We start from the raw sequence: 26,933 nt of genomic DNA on the forward strand, positions 1-26,933 counted from the left end.
TCACTACTACCAGAGAAGTGGTTGTTCACAGGTTCTCATGGCTTGGCTTAGAAAAGCTGTAACATGCATCTGTCTCTGAACTGGGACAGAGCAGCTGATCCATTAGTTCTATTTTGCAAACAAGTCTTTTCATAAAGGTTAACTTTTGAAAAAGAAATGGAGAATAAGGTCTTAGTATGTGGCCCCAACTGATCGGAGTATCCTGCTGGACTCCTCTGATACTCTTGTTTCTGAAAAAAGGCCACACTACCCACAACCCTTCCTGCCCCAGTAACATCTGTTTAAGTGAGAAGTTGGGGACGTTTCATACTTGACGTAGCAGTCATTTCCTGATAAACAAAATTGGAGACCAGGGGCCATGAGAGAGCCAAATGGGAGAGCTGGCTGCAGTGGCAGCCAGGATATCCTTTAGGAGTCTCTTGTGGAAAGGATCCTATCATCTCAACCCTGTATTTCCATTTGCTACTGCCTAAAAAATCCCCTACTGAAAATATCCTCTGTGTCTGAGGTAAATGTCCAGAGGGCATCTGCAGCTTAGGGAGTTATGTTTATTGTAATAGAGCATGACTGGAGTGAAGGAATCACAGTTATGTGCTTTGTAGTGCTCCTGAGAATGAGTCTGCTGGTTCTTTGATATCTCTGTTCTGCTGGATAGAGCTCCTCACATCTTATTTTTAAGTTTTCATTTTCCCCTTCCTCTCTCATTTTCCTTCTTTTTGTAGGATTATTACTACTAGGTCCTGTAGCTTCCTCCTCTCTTCTGACAGAGCAGAGACCAAAGGTGAAGTTGGAAAGAAATGGAAACAATAAAAATAGAAAGGAGATGCATGCTGAGTAACAGCTTTTGTGGAGTGAAGATAGTGTAATATGTCCTTGTGGGCTGATGGTTGATGGGTGGAAATTTTCCTATGATTAAGTAAACAACTAGTCAAAGCAACAGAAATTTTCATCATGTTCTCTTTGACAATTCACCTGGTTACTTTTGGAATGAGTACTTTATGGAAACTTGGAGCTCTGTTTAAGTATTTAAGTACTTTCGAATGGTTGCAAACCGAAATAGTACAGTAGTAGTTATATAAATTATGGTACTAAACTTGACAGAAGTGCTTTGTAATGAATTGTGTTACTACCTATCAAAGAAATATTCACTTAATCTCCATTCTTTTCAAGAACTAAACTAGTTCTGTCAGGTGACCTAGTAAAAGAGTAATTTGATTAATTATTGGGGTGGCTTAGAATTATAAGCGATTATGTTAGAAAAAGGACAAAAGCTGTCTCAAAGTTGAAGAGCTTTAGAGTAATTGAGAAAAAAAGGCACTATGACTTTAAAAGATGGTTCATCACTTGTAAATTTGCTTTATATTATGTGGTAAAATATTTCAAGATTTGACATCCAGAACACCTCTCCTCTACCGCCTGTTAGGAGTCAGAGCTGCTGAATACTACATTTGGGATCTGATGCTCCTTGTTTTATTAACTGCTTTTGTTTTGGGACAAGAAACATACAGACAGGAACTTACTCTGTCATTTATCATTGAGTCCCCACTCCTTCTAGGGTAGTTGCCTCTCAGTCACTTTCTCTTTCTAATAAACTGCATTCATGAGAAATGGTGGTGTTCAACAGGAGGCAGTGGAAAGGGTAGGAAGGTTGGCTCTGGATCTGGCAGCAGCACTGCTGCACACAGAGGTCAGTGCATTGGGAGAATCACATCCTTGTGTGGACAGCAGCTTTTGTGGAGTTGCTGTAGGGGGGCACTGTGTGCTTTTGTGCAGGTGTGGGGAGAGCCTCTGAGGGGAGGCACTGCTGTTATTATGCTCTCCTCATAATCCCATCTAACCTCCCTCTACCAAAGGAGGAGGATGGAGGGTTGTCCTGGGGTGACTTCATGATGCTTGTATCCCCATTTGTCTGTTTAGAAATAAGTTTTGCACCTTTAAGACTGGAAGTGAGGGAGAGAAGAAGCACAGAGTTTATCAGAAACTGCACTTGCTCCCCTGCATCCTGGTGCTGGACTGTGTTGCCTGCAGCATGGACAGACAGCGGGACAGAGCTCTCCTTTGCTTTTAGTTAGTTTTAGCTAGCTGAGGCAGTGAAGTTCCCTGGACTATGGTTTGTCATTTCCTTTGGTTTCTGTTTAAACCTGCTCTGGACTGAACACCCAGAGGAGCACCAGCAGCTCGCACCTGTGGCCCACCAGGCTGGGCCTAGGCCGTGGCATTTCCAGTGCTGGAGGGACTGATAAGAGACTGCGAGCTGCAACCCAGGGAGGGGACTTTCTGAGTTTGTCACCTCCTTTAGAGCAGCAAGAGGTTCTACAGTTTAATATTGTTCAATTTTTTTGTGCTGATGAATGCTTTGCCTGTTAAATAAACAGGTTTTTTCCACTTTTCTCCAAGGAAAGCTTTTCCCAAGCCCGATGGGGGAGGGGCCACTTGAATTTGCTCTCTAGAGGAAACCCCTTCGGAGGTTTTCTCCCAAATTTGCCCTAAACCAGGACAAGGGTGTTCATCTGTACAGTCTGTAGCCAAGTGGTAGGTGTATGGTCCTACCCAAGGACCGTGTTAACCTTGGGACTGCATGAAGGTTGATTTGCTCCAGGACAGTATTGCATTCCTGTCTGCTGCCCTGCTCCAGAAAAAAGTAAATGCCCTTCATCAAAAGTTTTTTGCAAAGGCTTCTCAAAATCACCTGGCAGTAACCCTTTTTTACTGCCAGCTGCTCCTCAAACCCCATGGAGAAGCAGTTTCTTTTAGTCAGAGCTGCTGCATGGCACAATCTTCCCAGGTCCAAGAAGGAGGTCTGGCAGTAGGACAGAGCTGGGCAATATATCTTGAAATCTCAGAAGCCACAGTCCATTGGATACCCAAATGTGCCCATCAGTTGTTAGCTTGGAAACGTGTGGGTTCAATAAAGCAAGGTATTTTTGCAGCAGTAGTTGGTGTCCTGATATGCAGTGTTGTCTCTTCCCTGGCTGCACCCTGGGCATGGGATGGCCCTTGCTGTGCCAGGCTCAGGGCTGCACGTGCAGCTGCAGGGTCAGAAGGACACAACCAGGGAAAACCTGTGTCGTCCCTCTGCAAGCAATTTCCCGGGTCTGTCTTCTTGCTCATGGCCAGCTTTCAGTCTGCTTGGAAGGAACCTCCTTTCTGCACAGCTTTTACTGTTGTGTTTGGCTGACATCGGGTCGGGGGCACAGAATTTCACTGCTTGGAGACAGCCAACACAATCAGTGACTCTGCTTATGTATTGATAGGAGACTGTCTTGGGAAATCCAGTCTGAAAAGGCTGAATGAGGATAATCTCAGGATTTCATTCAGTTGGGTTATTGTGGTATGAAAGAAAAATATTAATTTAGTCCCTCCTGTGGCAGTGCTGGGTCAGTCACAGTGATTATCCTGTTTTAAAAAGTGCAAATCACTGATGGAGAAATAATTGGCGTTTATTGTCTCAGAAGCTGCTGGAGTCAAAAGCTGCAAATTATAAAAAGCTTTTTCATTCAGAAATGTTTTATAAGGTGTGCTGCAGCTGTGAGCTAGTTATGAGCAAGTGTTTGTCTGAAATGTATTCAGTGAAATGAGTGTGGTATAAAGATGTATGAAAGAAATAAATTCTATTAAATTATTCTAATATGTATATGTATTTAATACATTATTTAATACATTATGCATTATTTACTTTTTGCCTCTATAGATAATATTAAAAAGAAGACAGTATTTCTTAGAAAGATAAATTTTATTGTTGGTTGCTTTTATTGAATACTGCTCTATAGCTTTTTCCTTTATGAGACATGCAGCTCTTTATATCATTTTTCAGGAGAAGCTTTTGAATTCTGAGACCAGTGTTTGTCCCAGAGACAAATCCTGGGTTTATTCAAAAGCTGTGAAGTAATGAAAGCTGCTATATTTTTTCTGCCTGTATTGTATTAACCAGTTGCTGTGATGGAGCAACTGAAGGCTTTATTCAGGACTTGCTAACCAATGTCTGGCCACCTCCCTTAGTGAGATTTTAGATTTAAGGAGATTGGGCAAGTGCTCTAAAAATGTTACTCCTGTGGTTTCTTGGGATTTTTTAGTCTAAGAGAATTTTTTATTTGTGAATAAGTAAAACAGCTTCAGTAAGTTACTTCCTTTGGAGTAACTTTTGAATTACTTCCTTTATGCTATTTAAAAGAAAACAAAACCCTATGCTAGAGGGAAGTAGAGACTTGTGGATGTTTCTGCTCAGCCACCAACTGTGTATTAGCTTCTTCAGCATAAGTTTAGTTCCATTTAAAAGGGAATTCACATCTGTTAGGGCAACTTTGTTACATATCTGTGCTTTTTTGGGCAGGCTCAGTAAAGGAGTGAGAGAAATTAAATGGAAAAGAACTTAAAAAGTGCTAAAAAGGAGGGAAGTTAAAAGAGAGTGATGCAGGCAATGGCTATATTGAATGTTGTGGTTTTTTTTCTCTTCAGCTCCTTTTTCTCCCTGTCAGATACTGCATGGATGAGAGCAAAATCAAAGAAATAGGAGTAGGGATAGTGGATGCCTATGTGAAAGATTTCCTTTCCTGAGTATGCCACATACACAAAGCAGACACTGACCAGTACAGCAGAGACCTGAGTTAGGAGTAAATTGTGCCCAGTCCAGAACTAACACCAAGAAAGATGCCAAATAGAGAGAGAACTGTTTCCCACAGGCTTTGGCATTGTACCCTCCAGGTGCTGGTTAAGCAGTGTCTTCTGTTATTCTTAAAATAGCAGCTGCTTTATATATATTAAACAGACAAAGCAGAGAACGTGGAAGAGGGGTATGGGAGGTGAAGGCCATTTAGTTCAAAGAAACAAAGAACCCCCAAGAAAGTTTTGTGGATTCAAATCATCTGACCCAACTAAGAAGCAGGTTTTTGTTGCATGAAGCATTGTGCAGACAGTCATAGGGACTAAGTTATGAAAGAGGAAGTAGTTCTTGAGGGACTAGTTAGGACCTAAAAGTTAAATACGGGGCCCTAGCAAATACAGAAATCAAGGTCTTAAGCATGAGCCAGAACTACATCAGGTAAATGTAAAATTATTAGCTCTACTTAAAAGTGGTTTGTATTTAGGGTTGTATAGCTCATTCCTTATTTTTGCTGCCTTTCCTATTGCACTAAGTTAATCAGAACTGTCACTGTGCTTACAAATTGCCTATTTTAAACTATACATATAATTTACCGTAGTTCTGTGATTGTATTCTTTTGTCTTCCTAAATGGTCTTCTTTACTCAGATTCTTGGTTTTCTTTATGGACCTACAATTGTTGTCATTGCCTCTGTAGCTCCAGCCAGCATTCGTAGTTTTCTGGGCAAGTTTTACTTGTTGGATTGTGTTGCTTTGCTGACATTTCCTCTTCTGCTCCTGGCACTGATCAGCTGGTGGCTATTGTCCTTTATCGTGGCTTTTATGTAAAATATTCCAAGGTTTTTAATTTCTGGACTTTGCAAACACATGCAGGTTGGCATAATAGTCAGTGAACAGTTTTCATGAATGGATGGACAAGGTTTTTGTAAGGCTTACTACAAATAGCTTGTCTTCTCTCTTAACCTTCTCATTTGTAGTTCCAATGGGCAAAACAGGAACATCAGATTCCCTTCCCAAATCTGCCTGTTTTAAGGCTAAGAGATTAAAGAAAGTAGTCTGTAGTTCTCAGAAGATTTCTAATTTCTTCTCCCTTGAAAGTATTACTACATCAGGAAAATAAACAGGCTTGGTCTCAGTGCACTCAGGATGAGGGCAGAGTCCTGTCAGCATGTGAACAGGTGGGCTGAAACTATTTTGTTCTGATCCTAGGAGTTAAGTGGATTCTCTCCTCTTCTCCAAACTCTCTTTTCACTTGGGGCAGACCTGTGATTGATGCCTCAGGTTCAAGGGCCTGCACTTTCTGCTTGATTCTCTGCAGGTCTGTGGCCTGTGGGTTGCTGTGCTGGGTCAGCACTGCAGTCACCTCTGTGCTCGCCTGCTGTGTCTCCCCAGAGCTGTTCTCTCTAGACCTGCAGCAGCACAGTATGTGTTCCAAACACAATTCTTTTTGCCCTGTACACTCAACACATCTGAGATTTTCAGGAACTGAAGGAAGAGACATGTGGAAAAATCCAGGAGGGAGACCTTCCTTCCCTCAGCCTCCCAGCACTTCTGACAGTGTGAGCAGCAGTATCCACTTATCTTAAGCATCTCTAAGGTTGTAGCACAGTGTGGGCTGCTAAAGTTCTTGCACATATTGAACTCTTCTCATTTCTCTTCCCCTGGCACTTCATCCCCTCTGTTCAAAAAGTAAAATCAAAGCAAATGACTTCAAACCAAATGCATTCATCTTTTACAAATAGTTCAAGGCCTCTGTATAGTAATAGGAATAAAGCTCTGCTGGCATGTTTAATGAGTGCTGTCTCGGTAGGTGCCTTTCTCTGTGCCCTGAGAATTTGAATTACAAGAGAAAATTTATTGTACTACTGTTACAAAACCATTCCTTGAAGTTTAGGTGCTCCATCTTCCTCTAGCAAGGAAGTGTCATGCAAGGTATTTTGCATAAATAAGGTCAGGTCAAGGCACAAAAATGGGAATGGAGCCTGTCATGAAGATACCTGAGAGATGAAAGTTTTCTAAAAATGTTGTCTTCCTCTGTTACCTAACAAATTCAGGAACAGAAGTGCCTCAGTTCTTGACATTCCAGCACCTGTATTGTTTTGTTAGAATTCACCACAGCAATTGTGTAAGTGGGTTAAGTTAACTGCATGTAAGTGGTTGCAGAGGTGTCTCCCTCAGTGCAGTAGGACTGAGTGGGATTAGAAATACAGAATGGAAGTAAACAGAGATTTGAGTTTGAAGACATATAGGTTGAGATTTAAGAATGTAAACAGCCATAATGGTAATATTGACTGTGTTGAAGATCGGTAAAGTCAGCAGAGAGGTGAGTAATTTAAGTAGTTAACAGATGAGCCAGAACAGCAGAAAAAAGAGATCAAAGAACCTTCGCACAGGAATTAACTTTGCAGGGTGGTCCAGAAAGACTATGATGAAGAACTGGGTAGAGAATGGGTGTCGGGCAGATTCCAGTGGGTTGACTGCAGAGATTTTCTGTTTCAGCTTTGACCTGTAATGGTTTATTTGGTCCCCTACTCCTCAGACACAGAGGGACAAGCAAACAGAAGAAGAGTGGGAAGTGCAGAGAATGACATACTGAATGATGAGCCCAAAAACTGAGATGGGGAGGAAGTGCTCATAGTATTCTTGAGTGGAATGTAGAAAGAAAAAAAATCTTGCTATCAGAAAAACCTGTTTCAAGAAGGCCAAAAGGTAGGGTTTTAATTTGTTCTGGGGAGGATGGCTAAGAATGATACATGTCTATATCACGTCAGGGAATTACATGCCTAGCCAGGTGTCCTGGCATTGTCAGGCAAGCTTTCAGGGTAGTTGTGGAAGTCTTGTCCTGTCAGATACTAAGTCTTGTATTAGAGAATTTCCCAAGACAGTATTCATAGTGTACAAGGCAGCAAATGGCAAGAGTTTAGGAATGAAGATAGACTAGGGGATGTCTATCCTTGTTGAACTGCAAAAACCCCATTGGGGCTGAAATTTTAAGATTTGTTTCATGCTACTGGGATGTGATCATGATGCTTTTATGTCCTCCCTGCAGCGTTCAATTCTGCCTACAGTAGGGCTTCAAAGCCCTGCAGCCACTCTGGGTCAGTGCCTATGTGGAAAGTGGCTTAGAAGGGGTTGGTTTGTGGTGGCACCTGCTGACAAACACAGCCTTCTCACTTGGCTTTGCTTTAAGAAGCAGCACAGAGGTGTATGGTGTGTCACTGTCACCAGTAACTTCACTGCTGCACCTCTGTGAGCACTTGAGCATGTGGAAAGAAATGGAGAAACCTGGAATTTCAGTTGAAGAATTAGGTGGTGACATACCTTCATATAGAGTTTGCAAGGGGTTATTTCATAGAATCAATAAGGTTGAAAGAAACTTCTAAAATTGCTGAGTCCACCCATTAACCGAACACTGCCAGGTCTGCCAGTTTTTCCTTACGGTGCTAAGATGCTTTGGAGGAGAATGCAAGCTTTTTTCTTGCAAATATCTGTAATTCCTTTCCAGACAGTAATCTGGACTTTGTCCCTAAGTGATCACTCTTATTTTACCTTCTAGTGTGTTTGGGGTTTTAATTTCCCCAGTGTTTTCCTAGAATGTGAGAAGCATTTTTACTAACTGAAGGATGTGATTATTCATGAAAAGTAATGACTGCAACATCATTAGATTTTGTCCTTGTGGATGCTGGCTTTGAAGACAAGTGAACTCCAATCACCTAGAAAAAGGAAAGCACTGGAGCTGGAACTGTTACTTTGTGTATGTTGACCAAAGATGCAATTGCAGTTCTTGAAGTAGAAACTAGAAGTGTGCTCAAGCTATGTAATTGTTACCATATGAAGATGAAGGGAAAATGTATGCAGATTACCTCAACTTGAATGAAGAGTCTGATGATCTCTTGGTTGTCTAGGTCAGGAAGAAAGGAAGATTTAAAAGCATTACTTTGAGCCTTGGGATACACAGCTGTACTGAAGCAAACCTCTGTTCCCTTGTGTCTTTTGATTACCTTTCAAATTGAATTTGTCCCAAGTTATTTAGAACTAGACCAGGAAATGCACTGAATGGTGTTGCACAGGGACATTATGTTGATACTTCTTGGCATTGGCCTTGCAGGACATAGCAGTGATGTGGCAGTGGGCAGGCTGCAACTGCTGGGAAGTGGCTGGCCAACTCACCCTGCAGGGAAACGAGCCTTGGGAAGGAGTGCTGCTTCCTGGGATTTGTGTCCCTGTGCCCTGTATGGCAGCAAGTCCTTTTATCACCCACCTTTCAGTGCATGATGTGGGGCCCCAGGGTGGGCTGTGTCAAGTAGCTGGAGAGAAGATGGGCAGCAGGAGAGCATCTAGAGCAGCATGAGCCAGCAGCTGTTCCTACAGCTCCATCAATTGCAGTGCTGTGAGTAGGAGGTGAGAGACAGGGAAGCAGGGACAGGTCCTCGAGAACACCTTCACGAGTGAGATCTTGAAGAATGGTGTAACTTAGGTGTGCTCTGCACCATTCTCATTACACTGACACTACTATGTGTGCTGGCAGCTGACTGTGGTTATTGCAAGAGGTGCAGGATGTGATTTTCTGCCTTGGCACCAGAGAAAGTCCCTGCCATGGCAGCAGGTCTCAAGCTTCCCAGTTCACCAGCAGCAGAAACAGAGCCTGTCTAATCTGTGTTCATACCACATGTCTAAGCAGACCTGAGCTTTGCAGTCTAGCTGGCATCCATCTGTGTCTCCTGCAGAAAGGGCACTGGTGTGAATTGTGGCTCAAATCTCTCCTCTGATCCACAGAAGAGATTTATTTTCACACCTGCTTCATAGAACTTGGAGGTTTTTGTGCTGTTTAAGACCTGCTGCCCTTCTTTCTGCAGTGCAAGTTGTAGAGTACTAGAAGTACTTTGTAGCTGTTAAGGGTTACCAGTTTCTGGACCCCTACAGACTGAACTTGAGGCATAGCTGCTTGGCATAGTTGGAGGCCATATTAGTGATCTTGGACTATCTACCAGCCCTGTGTGGCATGTCCTGTGGTTTCCTTTTGACTACCCTTTCACAGACATGTTCTAACAAATACTGGATTTTGAGTGGATATGCTGCATGGGATCAAAATGCCTGACACTGCCATACTTGAGTGGTTAGAAAATAGATACTAATAAAAAAAAAAAATTGACAAATGCCCATTTACCCTGGGTTTTTTTTTTGTGAAACTTTTGCTTAGATGCACCTTTTTGGGATTGTTTGCCTGATGGTGTTTCAGAGTGAAATCCTGCATTTCATCTTTTCTCATTGATGAGTACAGTCCCTGAAAATCACAGAAACTTTTAGATAATTTGCTCTTAGATTGCAGCTGACTGTGATATCAATTGCTTCTGGATATGGCTTTGACTCAACTGCTTCAGCTTGGTTACAGAGGTGGATCTCTCTTGCTGGAAGCTCCTCTTAACTCCTGCTTGTGTTGTGGGGCTGGACAAATGTCTTTCTCTGGAGATGGTCAGTGCTGCTCCAGCCTCAGAGGAATTGTTGAGAAGTGAGGTAAGGCACCCACACTAAGCAGGGCACGTAGGACTGGTGAAGAGTTTCATGCTTGGATTCCCAGCTGGCTGTGCAATATTTAAAACAAGATCTTTGCTTGTTCACACAGAAGGACCTGTCTTAGGGTATGCACACTTAGTTTCCATGTTTTCAAACTTCAGACGCTTTGGATATCTGATCTGTGTGTTTTCTTTTTCTTCTTTTCCTTTTAATAGTTTTTGGCAGGCTAAGCAAATTGGTTAGCATGAGGAGGATTCCTTTTTTTGTTAAGCCATATGGCATTTTGTTAGAAACAAATGCTCTATTTATTAATTTTTGTTCGTTTTGTGCAGTGTTAAAAATAACATGGCATTGGTGTTTCATGTTTTCTGGTCTGTGTTTCACTGCCGTAGGCGGGCCAGCCTCTGATTGAAGTGCAGTGTTAGGGATGCTTGCTATCTTTTCTAAGTAGACTATTTTGGAGCTGCAAATGGGAACTGAAAGTTTTCCAAAGTCAGGATGTTATAACTGAATCTGCTTTCTCTTCCAGACATTCCTGTGCAAATGGCTTGTGGGAGGTAGCAGCTTAAAAGGTTGCTGGAGAGATACCTTCTGTACCTTCTTCCTCATTTCCCAAAACCAAATGCAGTGTTGAAAATACTCACTGATAGGCTGCTTTTGTGTGGACTTTATTCCTGAACTAAATACTATATTATCAACTTTTAAATTATTTTATTCTGCTTTTGTATCCGATCATTCAAAGATTTGTCACTGTGTTTTAACATGTATGAAAGTCAAGTGCTAATATATGAAGAAATGTGAAATCTGAAACTGTGGCAGTCTAATCAGATTTTCTGATTTGGCAAAACCTGTGTCATGGCCAAGATATGGGGAAGTTTGCCACAATGTAGGGCCAGGATGTGTGGAAGTTGTGGACAACTTCCACTGATTCTTGAACAGAGTCCAGTCTAATTCTCTTCTTTACATGGGTAAAGGAAATAAATTATATTCTTTCTTTCTCTTATCAAACAAAACTTAGAAGTTTTGAGTTCATCAAGTGTCTGAGCACAGCTAGCCCTAAGTTTTTGACTGTAGCAGGATGTAATTACATCAGGGCAACACGTTCCTCCTGTTGCTATTTGTGCTGAAATGTCTGCTCAAACCACTACAGGATTTTTCAATGGAAGTCACCGTCTAATGTCTGATTCTCTCAGTGTCTTCCAACGTGCAGGGTATTTTTGGGTTTGTGTGTTAAGCTACAAACGTGCAGAGTCATAGCATCAGTGTGAGAAAATCTGCAGTGCAAACAGGAAGAGAGGACTGCTGTGTCTTTTTCCTTCTGCATGTTTTGTGCTCAGTCCCAGCCCGTGTCCTGCAAACTGCTGCTCTGCAGCCCTGCTGCTGTTTGGACAGAGGGTGGCAACAGTCTTAAGACAGACTGGTTCACCAGGGAAGTGGAAGAGGGGACTTCACATCTCATATTCTTTTACAAGATTCTTCTTTTTGGTAGTTTTTGTTCTTTCAGATGAAGGAAGAAGAAAGATGTAATGGTCCACGAGTGACTAATGTTGAGCAGAGTGTGCAAAGACTCCAAGGGAAAATCAGAGACTTGAGACTCTGGTTGCAGCCAGGTTTTGTGCAGAAGGAGTGAAGATGCTGAAAAGTTTTGATTAGAATAGTATTAGTCCTGGATAAGGAAGATTGCACCTGAATATATAGAAATAATTGTTTTGAGATATAATTGTTCTGGAAATTACTCATTCTCTAGTATAGTTACACCGAAAGAGAATATGGTTTGGGATTTTTTTACTGTTTTGAATGTAGCTCTTTCTACATCTAAATAATTCCAGAAATAATTCTGTAAAAATTAAGATTTGTTGGCTGACTGCAGATGCCATGTTACTGATAGCTGCTGTTACCTCTAGTTGCTGTCACTTCATGATTAATATACAACATACAGGGAACCTGAATGAAAGAAGTTATTCCATGAGAAAAGTGAATGCTGTTTTCCAGCATGTAATTTATTTATTTAGCAAATGAAGACGGGTTCAGCTTATTTATGAAATCTGCTGTCAGTGGTAGAGAACAGCAGCACCATAGGGCATTTTCATATTACCATATTAAAAACCATCATTTAGCAACCCACCCCTAATCTAGTGTCTGATCAGAAGGGTTGGTGTCTCTCTGAGAATTAATTCCAGCAACAGAATAAATAAATGCCCTTTCAGCTTTTAAAAAAAGTTGAAAAAATACCAGCTTTTCCTTTTTGTGGTCATTTGCAACTTATGCAGACTTGGCTCTGGCTGTTACTACATTAACAACTCCTTCTATTGAGCTCAGCTGTGAGGAAGACACTTGCTTTTTAGGAGGTTTGTTGTCATTGGATACTGCGGTGCTGATGTACATTACTGGGAAGTGCTATTTTTACCGCAAGTCTGCCTCAGCCTCTGGCAATACCAGCTATTTGAGCACAGTTCCTGCCTCTCCAGTTGGCATCTCTGTTGTCACACAGACATATGCTGCCATTTGCTTATTTCTGCATCCCCAGGTTGCTCTCTGGCAGTGCTCACCCCCAACCTGCTTGCTCATTTGTGCTAAGAGCAGTTGTGCTGTCCTCTTAGAGTGTATCCTCCATATTGACAAGGTGAGCATTTCCTGCCTTCCACCTCTCCCCAGCTTAGCTTTGGACTGTTTCAGGAAAGAAATATTTACTCCTAAGTCCTGCTTTGCTTTGTAGCCAGTGCTGCACAGAACAGCTTGGTTTGCGTGACTTTACAGATAGCAGGAAGATAGAGTGTGAAGCTGGTCATTGTGAGACAGTCTGGGAAATTTTTGCTGCACGCAGCCTCTTTGTGCCCTGCCATCCAGTCTCAGATAGCATTAGTGGTGGGCCCTGACTGCCTGTTGTAGCAAAGCCTCCTCTGCATTAGCAGTGCAGCATTTTCTCTTGCCCTGTGAAGCCAGGGGTCAGTCTCTGGTGCACCAGTCTATGATCTAGCAGCCCACAACACTTGGCACATGGCAAAGGTGCAGATCCATGGGCTGAGGATGGTTATAGGAGCATCACCAAGACCAAATGGCGGATCCTGCACTTGGGTTGCAACAAGCCCAAGCTACAGGCTTGGGAAAGAGTGGCTGGAGAGGTCCTCAGCAGAAAAGGACCTGGGGGTGCTGGTTGACATCCACTTTAATATGGAGATATTTTAAAGATGTGCAGATGTACCACTTAGGGGCATGGTTTAGAGGTAGACTTGACATGGTTGGGTGAGTTTAGGTTAATGGTTGAACTCAGTAATCTTAAAGGTGTTTTCCAAACTAATGGTTCTGTGATTCACTCAGCAAATACGGGGTTACAGTAGAGCAGTGAAGCAAGGGCTTTGGTGTGCTCTCCCCTTTTTGCTCTTTCTTCTCCACAACCAAATGAAAATTCCCATTTCTTCTGGGCAGTAAAACGCTTCCTTTTTCGCAGACACTGCTCTTTTCTCCACCGGGGCAGGTAAGGGGCAGCTATCTGCCTGAGCTAGAATGGTGTCTTTCTTGTCTACCCCAAAAGTAAGATCAAATATAAGAATTACCTCTCTTCCCCAGGTGACTGGGTAAAGTTGAGAAGCTGCAGATAAAAACTGGCTTTTCTGTACAATGTGGCATCCTGAAGCGACAGGATAGCTGGAAGGTATGAGAACAGTGACAGTGTATCCATGCCATGCATCCCTCATAGTCCTACACCCACCGCTGCATCATTGCAAGTGACATCTGCATATGCAGCAAGGACAGAGCAAATCCCAAACTGGGAGGAAGAGGACTGTTACTATTGCACTGAGAATCTGGAAACTAGGACTTGACAGAAGTTGTGTTGATGGTGGTAAGCTTCATCTAGCCCATCTCAGGCCTGTGATGTAGTGGGGGCAGGGCCAGCTCTGTTTCCCCCAAGGTGCCACACAGAGGCTGTGTGTGCAGACGGGTGCTGGTTGAGATGGGAGAGAGCCAACAGCAGTCGTAGCTTTTCCTCTCCTTGGAGTGGGCACTGGAGGAGTGAGACATGTACTGACTTGGAGAGAGTGCTGGGGACATTCCAGGGGGCTTGGAGTGGTGAGGTGAGGGTCCTGGGCCAGCACACCCCTCTTAGCTCATTCCCTAGCTTTACCCTCATGGTGGATTGATGCTGGCTAATGCCAAGTGCTTACCACTCATACTGCTCCTGCTCCTTGGCTGGACAGGGGGAGAGAAAAGTACAACAGAAGGCTCATGGGTCGAGATAAGGACAGGGAGATCACTCACTAGTTACCATCACAGGTAAAACAGACTCCACTCAAGGAAATTAATTTAATTTGTTGCCAATCAAAATCAGAGTACGATAATGAGAAATAAACCCAAATCTTAAAACAGCTTCCCTGGACCTCTCCCTTCTTCCCAAGCTCAATTTTATTTTATCTTCTCTACATTCTCCCTACAAATGGCACAGAGGGACAGGGGATGGGGGTTGTGGTCAATTAATTAATCACATGTTTTTGCTGCTCTGTCCTCTTCATGCTCTTTCCCTACTCCATTTGGGGTTCCTGCCAGGGAGACAGTGCTTCATGGACTTCTTCAGTGTGGGTCCTTCCCTTGGTATGCAGTTCCTCATGAACTGCTCCAGGGTGGGTCCCCATGTGTCCTTTCCATGGGGTGCCGTCCTTCAGGGATAGGTTGCTCCATCCATTGTTCCAGGGGTCACAAGTCCTGACAGAAAGCTGCTCCAGCTTTGCTGCTGTGGGCTGCACTCTCGATGGACCTCTCAGGGACCTGCTCCAGCACAGGCTTCCCATGGAGTCACAACCTCCTTTGGACATCCACCTTCTCCAGGGTGGGTTCCTTCAAATACTACAGGTGGATCTGTTCTCCCCCATGGACCCCCGTGGGCTGCAGGGGCACAGCTGCTTCACCATGGTCTTCACTGCAGGGGAATCTCTGTTCCAGTGCCTGGGGCATCACCTCCCCCTCCTTCTGCACTGACCTTGGGGTCTGCAGGGCTGTTCCACTCACATGTTCTCACTCCTCTCAACTGGCTGCTCGGTAGTGCAGCAGTTTTTTCCCCTTTCTTAAATAAGTTATCCCAGAAGTGCTACCACTGTCACTGATGGGCCCAGACTTTGCCAGTGGCAGGTGCATCTTGGAGCCAGCTGGCATCAGCTCTCTTGGACTTAGGGAAAGATTCTGGCAGCTTCTCACAGAAGTCACTTTGTAGCCTGCCTCCCTGGCCCCTGCTACCAAAACCTTGCCATACAAACTGTCTACCCCAAATTCAGGTAATTTTCAAGGAATTGTGTACCAAGTTTCCATTTCTCTTCCATTCCTATAATTCCCTGTTCTGTTCCAGTCTCTTTTTTCTATCCTCTTCTCATCAAGGACCAACCTCTTGGCTCCTCTCCTGTCTCCTTTGCTTTCCTCTCTGGTGCTTCATTGCCTTTTCTCTCCTCTTGCATGACACTGTTCCCATTTTCTTGCTAAGCTCTTTGTGATTATCCCATGCACCTTTTGGTCCCTGCTGGATGTGCTCCTTTTGTCCAGACTCAGCGTCTCCTCTGGGAGGGTAACCAGCACTCCACAGTCTTTGCATCAGCCCTGAGAATACCTTGGTGCAGCTGCAGGACTGAGTGTTGTGGGATATCAAGCATTTTCTGTATTTTATTTTCGTTGTACCTTGGTGATTTGCAGGTTGTCTCTGGTTCTTTGTCCAAGCTGGACAGAAAAGTATGTATGTTTTTTGATACACAGACCAGTGGCATTAGCTCTTTAAACTACCTGTATCATTTTTAAGATCATTTTTGTCAAGGACAAGTTGAGATTTTCATGTGTGTGGAGCGTTGTCATGTCCTAGTGAGAATTCCAGGCATGATGATGATGTCCTTGAGAGTCAGATGTATGAGCTGGAGTGTGGGCTGTGGAACGTGCAGAGGCTATCAGAACATGCACCAGTTTTCCAGCTAGTGTTGCAGAATATTGAGTTCACAGGTGGCTTCCTAGCAAACTTGCTTCCTAGCAAAACTTGCTTTGGCAAGCCTGGCACAGCACGTGACACAGTTAGAGGTCTGCTTGGCTCCTGTGGTGCTGCTGAACTGCAGGTGTCCTTAAGTTTTCCTCAGTGATTGACTATTCTTTCTTTGAGGAGGTTAACTCTGCTCAAAAAAACCCCGCTGGCTTTCTCCATTGGGAATGAGTGACAAATATCCTTTGTATTAAGGATGTTTGTTAAATTCCTATTCAGCTATCTCGTGATATCTCTGAATTGCCCTTCTGTCAACAGTGAGCAGTTAGTTTGCTCAGCCTGGTTGAGCATGTGTTTTTAGTGAGGGTGCCTAGCCATGCCAGGACAGATTCACAATTAAATTGTGGTCAGTTGCCCAGCAAACACTAATACACTTAAAATCAAAGGAGGAGAAATACTGACTGACAGCAAGCAAGATGCCGGTTTTATTACCCTCAGAGTTTATTGCTTTCCTAATTAAAATCTCAATCATTCCTTGACCACCACCTGCATCTATAAACATCCTGTAGGTGTGAGGTAAGGTGATTTGGTGTGACTGGGAACATGCACAGGGCAGGTGGTGCAGGCTGTTTGCACCAAGCACAAATGACGTGTAGAGTTCAGCAGTTTTTTTCTTTTTCTGATTTTTTTATTTACATTTTTAGAATGACCTTGGGTGGGGAATGACTGCTCACTTAACCCCATATCTTTGCTTGCAGTTCCACATAGATTCTGTGGAAGGTCCTGATTGTAGACCTGTTTCGTGCTCTGGGCCACATGACCCAAGTTACAAAAGGCTTCTGTTTCTGTGGTGTGATGGGGCTGTACAAACTGATGCTTTTGTCCACCCTTCCCATGTGGGGAAAGAATGGGCTGCAGCATTTGGCTTGCAATGACATTATGTGCTTGTGCCCAAAACACAAATCCTGTGAGCTCCTGCCTGAGTTTGAAAAATCAACATTAAATCCTGCCCTGCTGCATGGGCATGACTGTGTGTGATGAAGTCTGTGCTGGCAAAATGTAAATTGCTTGTAATTATAACAAATCATGTGCAGTTCTTTTTCATGCACTGTGCTCATACTGTGAACTACAAAGCTTTTGTCCACTGCTGCTTATCCAGCTGCTTAAAAAGCTCTCCTGATAAAGTGCATGAAGCTCAGAAACAGCCTTCCAAGTTTGGTTGTTCACATTTTGTTAAGGACACTGAAAATAATTTGGTCTGTTTGAAGAAACTGCTTCTATTCCCCAGAGTTTCTCCTGATGTGGGGGAGCAGGAGCTGGACTACAGGACAGGAAATGCTTAGCAGAAGAGCAAGATAAAAGCAAGTTTGGTTATTAAAAGGAACTTTGAACATTGCTCTTGATCTGTGTCCTTGATAAAAATCCCTAGTGCTGTTCACCCTTCCAGTAACAATTGCAGGCATGTAATTTCTCCTCTTTATTACCAGACAATCTGTCTGTCTGCTTTTTTTAGTTAGGCATTTTCTGCAGTAAGAAGTGGTTTCTTCTATCTGTTTTGTTTGTTTCAGCAGATGCTAAAAGCATGCATGCATGAGAGAGCAATCTGTGTGCTACTTTACCTTGCATGAGCACAGAATGGCACACACAAGAAGTAACTGCTGGGATGAATTGTTGTTCTTTTCCATGCACTGTTTTACTTTGGTCTGTGGTCAGTGCTGTCAGTATGTGGCAGCCATGTTTACAGAGCACCACTGAGTCAAATATCCTAGCTGGAGATTTTAAAATGTTTGATACCTTCATAGCCACAGTTGTTTGGAGCTCTGCTTGCTGAGATAAGAGTGCTGCAGTTTGTGGAGCAGAGAGTTTGATCCTCCCTTTCCGTGCAGTGCTGCCTGTCTCGGCTAGTCTGCCCCTGTCCAAGGGAGTCCCAGCCCACTGCTGGCTATAAATCCTACCTGCAGTAGGTGGGATCCTCTGGCACAGCAGGTCTAATCCAAAACCAAGTTCTCAGCAAACACTCTTCCCTTTCTTCTGTCTTTTAGTATCAAGATGGTGCTGATGTGGACCAGTGGGGACACGTTCAAGACTGTTTACTTCATCCTGAATCAGGCCCCTTTCCAGTTCTCCATCTGTGGACTCCTGCAGGTATTTGTGGACATCGCTATCCTGTTGCAGGTTTACTTGTACAGCCACTACCCTCAGAAGCCCGTGTCCCACGCTGCACACCCAGCCAGCACCAAGGCCCTGTGAGGAACTTGGCTGGGCAGGTTGTAGGTCGGCTGAGTCAGCCATGGCATCTCTTCTTCCACTTGTAAATATTCCTGTGTTGCCAAGTTGAAAGCAGAAATGAGAACAAGGATGGAAACGGCTGCCACGTCTAGCCTTGGAGGTTCTGTGTTAAATAACTTGCTCTGTTTTCAGACTTAGCTGTACAGAACTGTTTCTTGGTGGGGGGAGGGGCACTTTATTTTTGCAAATGTACCTATGAGCCTTATTAATTCACAAATGTTTGTATATTTAATCACAAGGGCTGGATGGTTTGTGTTTTTAATGCTATTTAAAAATGTTACACCACAGAAATTATAGGATATTTGTCGGAAACTTCTACCTATTTATAAAATATAAAGTCTGTATATTGGCAGGTTTGTGGCATATACTAGCATTCAGTATCTCCATGATGGAGGAAGCAGTATTGAAGAGCAAATCCAGGAGCTTTCTCTTTTCCCTATAAGGATGTCTGGTGAGAGAAGGTGGGGGTGGGAGGCCCTGCAAAGAAGTGAGCAGCCAGAAGTGAGCTGACCACAGATGCTGTAAAGCTAAAGATTCAGCAGATGTTCATCCCTGCTGCAGGAGGACACATGGAGGAGATGATGGAGGGGGTCTGATGGTGCTGGAGTCACGTCTAGAGCTGGCACAGCCAGTCAAACATCCAGGCAAAAGGAGGAGCCAGCAGATGATTTCTGGGAGCTTAGGTACTCATGCTTTGAAACTGTGGGGTGTGGGAATAGCCTGCCCTGCACCTGGGGGCAGTGCTGCCCCTGCAGCTGTGCACAGGACACAGCTGGGCTGTAGGGTCTTTCCCAAACCAAGCTCAGAAATGAAAAAGTTTGAGATGGAGGAATAAGCTGTATCCCCTGGAGTAGGACCAGCATCTGACAGCTTGATTTGTTGCGGCTGAGTTTTGTGTTCATGTTGTTCAATGCCAAACAAGAGCCAGGTTGTGTTTTGGGGTGTTTCCTGCATTGGCCCAACAAGGAAGGGGTCCATGTTTTCCTTTTACTGTTGTGAACTGTTAGGCTCTTAAAGAAGAGGTTTTTCTCTTTTAGAAGAATGAGCAGGCTGTACTGAGAGGGACTGAAAGAGCAGAGTTCATGTAGATGTTGTTTCTAAAGGCCATTAGCCAGCACAGGTCACCATACTCTGTCTGTGACATGCAGCTGCTGGTGGTGTGGACCCGTGGGGCTGTGACCAAGCCCCTGGGCTCCTGTTGTGACACTGCTGTCATGAAACTGCCCCGGGTGATGTGAGGAGGCCGTAGCAATGCCCTCGGTCCCAGGAACAGCGGTGTTGCTGCTTCCTTCATGAGGCTTCCTCCCTCTGCTGGGTGAGTCCTGTCTGGCCACAGGCAAGGTGTTGGACAGATTTTGCAGAATCATTTTTTCTCTTAAGAATAGCCCAAGAGCTTGTGTTTTCTTAGCAGTGGCAGCAAGTCTGAGGTTTGATGACTTCAGTGTGTAAGTCAGATAATTGCCCTACCGCGCTTTCTTTGGGAACCTCACGATTTGAGTCTGGACTGTCTGGATTGGTGGCAAACTGTCCAGTGGAGGGGAGTCACACTGTGCCCAGGCACTGACTCCCTGCTCTTTGTTCAATACCATACTCTTCTAGGCCTGAAGTGACCTTACAAAGACAATGTACTCAGCATGGCAGACTATGAATGTTTTGTTCCTCTCTTTTCTCCAATGTTCTGGTTGTGCTACAAGAACATCTGGGCTTTTGTCTTTTTTAATTGAAAATGTAACAACTGGCTTCTCCAGTATGCTGCTTTAATGAGGATTGTATTTCTACTGTTAGAAAACAAACACTTTGTTGTGTGTTTTAATTGTCTGAAGGGTTTTTTTAATAACTTGTAATGGTAAGATTTTTGTATTTGGTGGTCTTTTTCTAATATTCTGCAAAACAGGGATGCAAGAAATTTCTGGTTCATAAGAAACATACTTTGGTATGTTATAGCTTCACTGGGAGTGCACACTTTTGGCCACCTCTTTGGCTTTGAACTACAGATATTATTGAGGATAAAACAATTTCTGCTTCTTCCTTTTGGGATTCTTCCTTGGGTGGATTCTTGAATCTGTCACCAGTACCTAAACCAGCGAGCTCTGCGGACCAGTCTCATTTACACCAGAGCAGCAAATGCTGGAAGAGAAGCCAGTGAAACCATGTCTAAGTCATCTTTTGTATGTGGCATTTAGCAAGTAGGACTCTTGGCCAGGAACTCTAGAACTTCTTGCAAGGTACTTTAGGGACAAAGTGTTACAGATCTTTTGTTTTGTTCTCTAATCGTCAGGAAGTATCTGTTTCAATGATCACCTCAGAGAATAAGAAATCGCTTTCTTTAAATACATCTCTTTGAATGTATGGCACATTTCACAGACTTTATTTTTTCTGTCAGTTGCAATGTTTTTTTTAATAAAATTTGCCTATTATATATAAATTGCAGTGTTGCTTTGTTTTGTTCATTTGTACAAAATGTGTGCTTCTTAACTCTTCTTATAAATCTTCTTGTCAGGAGCATTGTTGATACAAATAACTAGCATGGTTTTTCCTTCTGATGGGTGAGTAAGCACAAGGCAGAAATTGTCCTGAATCATGATGCACAGCAGGGATTCTGGATTTCTGTTCCCTGCTCTTCCATACATACCAGGGTAAATTTAACCATTGAGACCACATAACTTGTGTTTGCAATGCTCACAGTAAAAACCAAATTACTAACAGATTATTACATAGCTTTAAAGGGACCCTGTATCATGCGGGCTGCAGAATGAGGTTGAAGATAGGATACCGATGAGGGATGTGCTCTTGGCAGCCTCTGCACAGAAGATGAGGATATTGAGTCTGTCATCTCGTGGCCAGCTACTGTTCTAAGAGAAGTCTTAACCACCCTCCCTGTTCCTTCTGGATGGGAAAACAAGCCAAGGCTGTCAGGAGGAGCCTTGCAGCTGCTGTGCACCTCCTGGATCCTGCCAGGCTGCTGATCCAGGATGTTGGGCTGCTCTGGCATGGAGAGGTGGTTTGCTATTGCTGTGTGCCATGCGGCAGGAGTTGCAGAAGGGGAGCTGGGGAGGAGAGAGGGCTGGAGGTGTAGGAGAGAGGGTTGGGCAGGGCGAGAGGAGATGTGGGGCAGACTGAGCTTGGTCAAATAACGGTTTGAAAGGGGATACTCCTGAAGGGAAGGGATAGAAGGAAAACCAAAACATGAAGGTAAATCAGCAAAATGGGTAGGAAAAGAGGAGGAATATGAGGGTGGGGAGTAAGCCCTGCCTGCTCTCTTGCAGTCTGCTGGCAGTGGAGACCCAAGCAGTTCTCACAGCAGTCAAGCCCGATCAACACTTGCAGTGCCTGCACCTTCTCTCCCAGCCAGTGCTGGTATTACTGGCTGCTGCTTTGGCATTCACTGTGGGGCAGCCAGTGGTGGGGCTGGCCCCAAAGGAAACAATGGGGAACCCCATCTCTGGGTGCTGCACCAGCCCAGCACTGCTGGCTGGTGCAGTGCTGCCCCAGGCCTCCCTCAGGGCAAATCTCTCCCTCTGCTCTGCATGGCAGGCAGTGGTGACTCCAGGGAGGGAGAAATTTCATGGTTAGATGTTTGAGATGCATGCAGTTAAGTGCAATTAAAAAAATTTAAGACATAAAATAAGATCACATTTGGTACTATGTTCTGTTTGTTAAATCTGATTGCGATCCTCAGGCTTGAGAGCCAAGCAGGTTTCAAGGACCTGACTGACAACTGTAGCTTTGTTGGAGGCTTTCTGTAAGAAAGAAGACATCAATATGAGAGTGAGCAGTGTGCCAATAAATAAACACTACCTGGGTACCTGTGCCAACAGCAGTAAATAAAAGATGGGGACTAGAACATAATGTGAGGGTCACCCTGGGGCACGGGCAGGCCTGTAAAAAGCCTTGTAAAGCAGCCAGTTCCAAGGGGGTGTCAGCATCTAGAAATGCACTGACAGCAAACACAGCATTTCAGAGCCCCCTCCTGCTCTTCTGTGTCCCAGCTTATGTGCACTTGGCTCTGGTAGGTGCTGGCTGGGAGACTGAGGGGCTTCACGCGGCCACAGATGGGCCAGCAGCACCACACTGGATTTCTCTACCTGCCTCTGTCCTCTTCCACGCCAAGGCTTCATAGTCCTTTAAGGCTGTGGCTTGTAGGTGCCAAGGATCCTTTGTCCCCTGAAGCATCTGCTGTGAGGCTGCCATAGCCTCTGCCTGTTCTGGCCTCAGCAGTGTGGGACAGCAGCCTCTGTCTGGCTTACAGTTGAGGAGATGACACCAGCATCACATTTTTCTTTACATTACTGCTTTTTCTTAACTGAGGCTGCTGTGCCATAGAAGTGGCTGTGCACATGCACTGTATGAGCCCAAGTTGTGTTTGACTTTGTGCCATTCCCTTCATCTCTGTCCCTTTACCAATTAACACATCCTTAACTCTCCTAAGCTATGGTTTTCATGACTGGTGTTGCCAGCTGCCAGAATTTGTAGGTCTAGATCCTTGCATGGTGGATGTGTAGGTGGAACATGTAGAAGAGGTGGCTTTGCTCACATTTCGAGTCTTTATCCCATATAAGAGAGAAATACGTTTTTCCTTTTCTTTCTCCTTGAGGCAAAACTAGTGTGCTACAATCATGAAGCACTTAGTTGTTCGAAGAAACAGGTATAACTACCTGGTGGCACTGCTGTGCCTGCAGACAGCAGTGTGGCATTTATTATAGTTAGAGATAAATGGCCTTAAAATCATCTGTGTGCTGTGTCAAAAAACCCCAACCACTATATACAACAAAACATTCTCCAGCAGCTGATCAAAAGCAATAAGCATCACCCATAACAACGGCTGCCCTGGGTGAAATTTATTCTCCTCTGAGTGTCTTTTATGTCTGGCAATGTGTGCATCACAACTTTGTATAGCTTCCAAAAATAATTTGTTTAAAAGATTCCTGGTTTATATTTGTTTCCTCATCTGTCATCCCAATAGATAAAATGAAACTTTATTAAAAGCCAGGCTTTGACTAGGAGACAATGAGTGGGTTTTGTCACTTTATTAAAACTCTGTGCATACTGGAATTAATTATGTGCCTTTTGAAAAATACAAAGATCTCACTATTGTAGGACAATAGCAACTTGATGGAGAACAGCAGCAATATGGCATGTGTCATCAGTTTGTTTTTCTACGCAGCTGCTGAGCTGCAGTTTGCTGTCCCAGCACGGTTTTTTTCATGCTGCAAAGCTAAAAGATGCATTGATTTATGGCTATTTGCTAGCACTGCAAGTGTGAAATTCTTCATTGTGCAAGGATGTCAACTCCAGCATGGCTTTTCTAGTAGTTAGGTAAGGGTGCTTGCAGTTTTTGGGCTTCACCACCTCAAGGAGATGCATTCTGCACCTTCCATATGCACTAGCCACAGTCACTTCATTCACGCTGGAGACGGAGCATGAAGCACACCCGGTGCGCATGAGCCAAATCACCATGAGGAGTGAACTTGTGAGTCCACCTAGTGAGCCTGTCAGGTGCCACCTTAAGACTGAGCATCTGAATGCCACCAGAAGATGCAGTGCTGCTCCTCAGCACCAGGCCACACTGTTCCCCAGCCACTGCTCCCTTTGCTGGTTTGCAGTCAGCTGGCTCCAAAGCTGGATCCCTGATGTCAGACCTTAATAATCCTTAATGAAAGAAATGTCTGCACTGGGAATAAAAAAAACCCAATAAAATTAAAATCTTTCTTGAGTCACAGCAACCCAGTGCTGGCATTGCTTTGCCAGGAGTCTGAGTCAGCCCAGGCACCACCAGCCCTTGGCCCTCCTCTCTAGCACAAGGACCAGATGTGTTCCTGGTGCTGCTGGGCCATGAAGGATGGACAGAACCCTGGCGTGGGCCCCTGCGTTTGGTTTGCCCTGCAGTTCAGCACAGCTGGGGCTTTGCTGAGCCAGGTGCATCTTGCAGGGTAGGGGGGCTCAGTTTTGCTGCCTCCATCTCCTGCAGTGCTCAGCAGCAAGTAACACGAGTTATTTCACATCAGTACAGCAAAACACCACCTCCCTCCACACCTAAATCATCAGACACAGAGAGTCAGCAACAAAGCTTTATATTTTTATTAAAATAAAGTGTAACTTTTCCATTTCCCTTGCTTCATTCCTATAAGGAATGGCTTAATATGAGAGTTTGCTAATGTAGGATTAGTTTTACAACACATGTTGAGGCAAAAAAAAACCCCAAACAACATACCAGACAAATCCCATCTTCAATACATCAGGTTTTGTTCCCTTCCTGGTGGGTGGAGAACATGGAGGGTGACACTGCATGGCTTTAGTACAAATAGGAGTGTAGGTACAAGAGACTGTTGGCTTCCATCTCCCTCCATTCCCTGACCACATCCCATCTGTAGAAGCACTGAAAGACCCACACAGCATCCTGACTTGGAACAGATACACAGCTCTGCCAGGGTGGGGTCTGGAAAGCTCATGCATGGGGCTGGCATCAATAAGCAAACATGCAGATGCCACCATATTATTAATTTTCCTTTTAAAATTACTTAAATCCTTTGAGAATCAGGAAGAAGAGCCAGAACACTTGTTCTAATGACAGGATTGTCTTTTTCTCAGTAGGAGGGCAAAACCAAAAGGCTACTCCTAAGGCAGAGCACAGCTGCTGCACTGCAGTTTGGGCCAGAGCCCACTGATGGTGTCTCGCTGGATTCACTGGGTTTGTACTGCTCCCCTACTCCTGTCTGCACAGGACTGCTCTCAGTGCAGCCACCACCACTGAAGACGACTGTGCAGAGCTGGGAGTCACTGCTGGTTCAACATTACCCTCCCCTTCTTGAGCTACATGTAGTTCAGATAGGTTCAGTTGCCTGTTAAACACATTTCTCAGTACATGAGAGGTGGAAATAGTTAACAGAAAGTGGAGAAACATCATCATTTGTCATGGTATTTTTAATATTTGACTGTTAGCAAAGGAAAAATAACCAAGTTAACATTCAGTACCATAGTCAGGAAGATTTTTTGTATGTATATTTCTGTCATGGGACTAAGTAAGATATAAAGCTTAGGATGGTAAATATGCATGTCTACTAAATAATGCAAACTGTGCTCACACACAATTCAGAGCTGGCAGCGCTGCCAGCACTCCGGCGGTGCTGCTTCATGTGTAGAAGACAAAAGTAAGCCCCTGGTAAAGCTGAAGGAATGCTTCTGCCCTTCTCTTGCCCTCGCCCCTTGGCTTGTCTGAGGTTTGTGTTCCTTGGTGGTGCTGCCAAAACAAATGTGCTGTGGGGTGTCGCAGCACGGGGAACCCCTTGCTCAGCCCTGCCACTGAGCAGGGCATGGAGGAGGTGGCACGCTGGTTGCTGTGCCACATGGCACCTGGCACGGGCTGTGCTTCACATTACATTCTACTGGCTGGCTATGTTCAATGGCTGCTCCTTGGGCATACCCAAAAATACTTGCTCAATAGAAAAGCCCTAAGAAAAGCAATGGAGCAGAGCTGTACTTGGTAGAATTTGTAGGGGTACTTTTTAGAGGTCCCTTAAGATCAGAAGTTGGTCTTTAGAGAAACCTTGTGTTTGTCTGCCCCTCATTTATGCAGTTCATGGCATTCTTCTTGCCGAACTGACCTCCCTTGTCCGCTGCTTCTTGGGCTGCCAACGTATGTCCTTAGCTGTTCAGGGTCAAGAACTTCTCTTGGCTTACTGGTCCACCAAGGTCAGACCCTCCTGCTCACCAGCACTTGGCGGGAATGTGGCACTGAGCCCCCCTGTACTGTCACCACCCAGGAGCTTGGTGTTCTCTTGTCGTTGACGCACCTGCCTGCTGGCTACTCGCTGCTGCTGCTCCTTCAGCTCACTGTAGGAACGGGAAAAGGTATGAAAGATGGATGTGACTGGGAAAGCCATCAGCAAAATCCCACTCAAGATGCTGCTCAGGGCTACCACCTGTCCAGGGATGCTACGAGGCACCATGTCCCCGTAGCCAACAGTTGTCATGGAGATCACGGCCCACCAGTAACTGGTGGGGACACTGGTGAACTCTTGCTTGGCTCCCAGTTCGCTCTCAGCCAAGTAGACCAGCGGCGAGAAGAGGGCCATGGCGACGCAGAGGAAGAGCAGGAGCAGCCCGAACTCGCGGGTGCAGCGGCGCACGGTGAGCCCCAGCGTCTGCAGCCCCAGCGAGTGCCGCGCCAGCCTCATCACGTACAGGATGCGCAGCGCCCGCAGGAAGCGCAGCACCAGCCCCACGCGCTCCAGGTACTTGTTCCCGGCTCCCCCGCCGGGCTTGCTGCTGTTCTTTGTGGAAACCACATCCACGATGAGAGAGATGTAGAAAGGCAGAATGGCCAGGATGTCGATGATGTTGAGCGGGGTTTTCAGGAAAGCACACTTGTTTTCTGCCTGGATGGATCGCAGCAGGAACTCAAAGGAAAACCACGCCACACACACCGTCTCCAGCACAAAGATGTCGTAGCACTTTCGTGAGCATTCACCCTGGGGAGAAGAGGAGTGGAAAACACTTAAAAGAGGGAAGAAACAGATTTAGCCAGGGAGTGAAACAAAGAGAGTGTCAGCTCTTAAAGGAAAGCACCACATGAACTTGATGCAGATTGT

The 26,933-nt window shown here is 44.7% G+C and overlaps 2 protein-coding genes across 5 annotated transcripts in view; one reads left to right on the top strand and one right to left on the bottom strand.

Moving 5' to 3' along the window:
• The window catches only part of SLC66A2 (solute carrier family 66 member 2), a 66,741-nt gene extending 45,966 nt beyond the window's left edge, over positions 1–20,775 (top strand). For both annotated transcript variants that reach the window (XM_071450593.1, XM_071450601.1), the window contains one exon: positions 18,099–20,775. In XM_071450593.1, the coding sequence (XP_071306694.1) occupies positions 18,099–18,306 (208 nt within the window). In that variant the 3' untranslated portion in view covers positions 18,307–20,775. The remainder of the gene's footprint in view (positions 1–18,098) is intronic.
• Positions 20,776–24,408: 3,633 nt separating this feature from the next.
• KCNG2 (potassium voltage-gated channel modifier subfamily G member 2) overlaps positions 24,409–26,933 on the bottom strand; it is a 52,965-nt gene continuing 50,440 nt past the window's right edge. For all 3 annotated transcript variants that reach the window (XM_071450640.1, XM_071450631.1, XM_071450648.1), the window contains exon 3: positions 24,409–26,813. In XM_071450640.1, the coding sequence (XP_071306741.1) occupies positions 26,019–26,813 (795 nt within the window). In that variant the 3' untranslated portion in view covers positions 24,409–26,018. The remainder of the gene's footprint in view (positions 26,814–26,933) is intronic.

This window comes from Agelaius tricolor, unplaced genomic scaffold (assembly GCF_023055355.1).
Source record: "Agelaius tricolor isolate 1412-34295 unplaced genomic scaffold, bAgeTri1.0.p SCAF_2, whole genome shotgun sequence".
NCBI classification, from domain to species: domain Eukaryota; kingdom Metazoa; phylum Chordata; class Aves; order Passeriformes; family Icteridae; genus Agelaius; species Agelaius tricolor.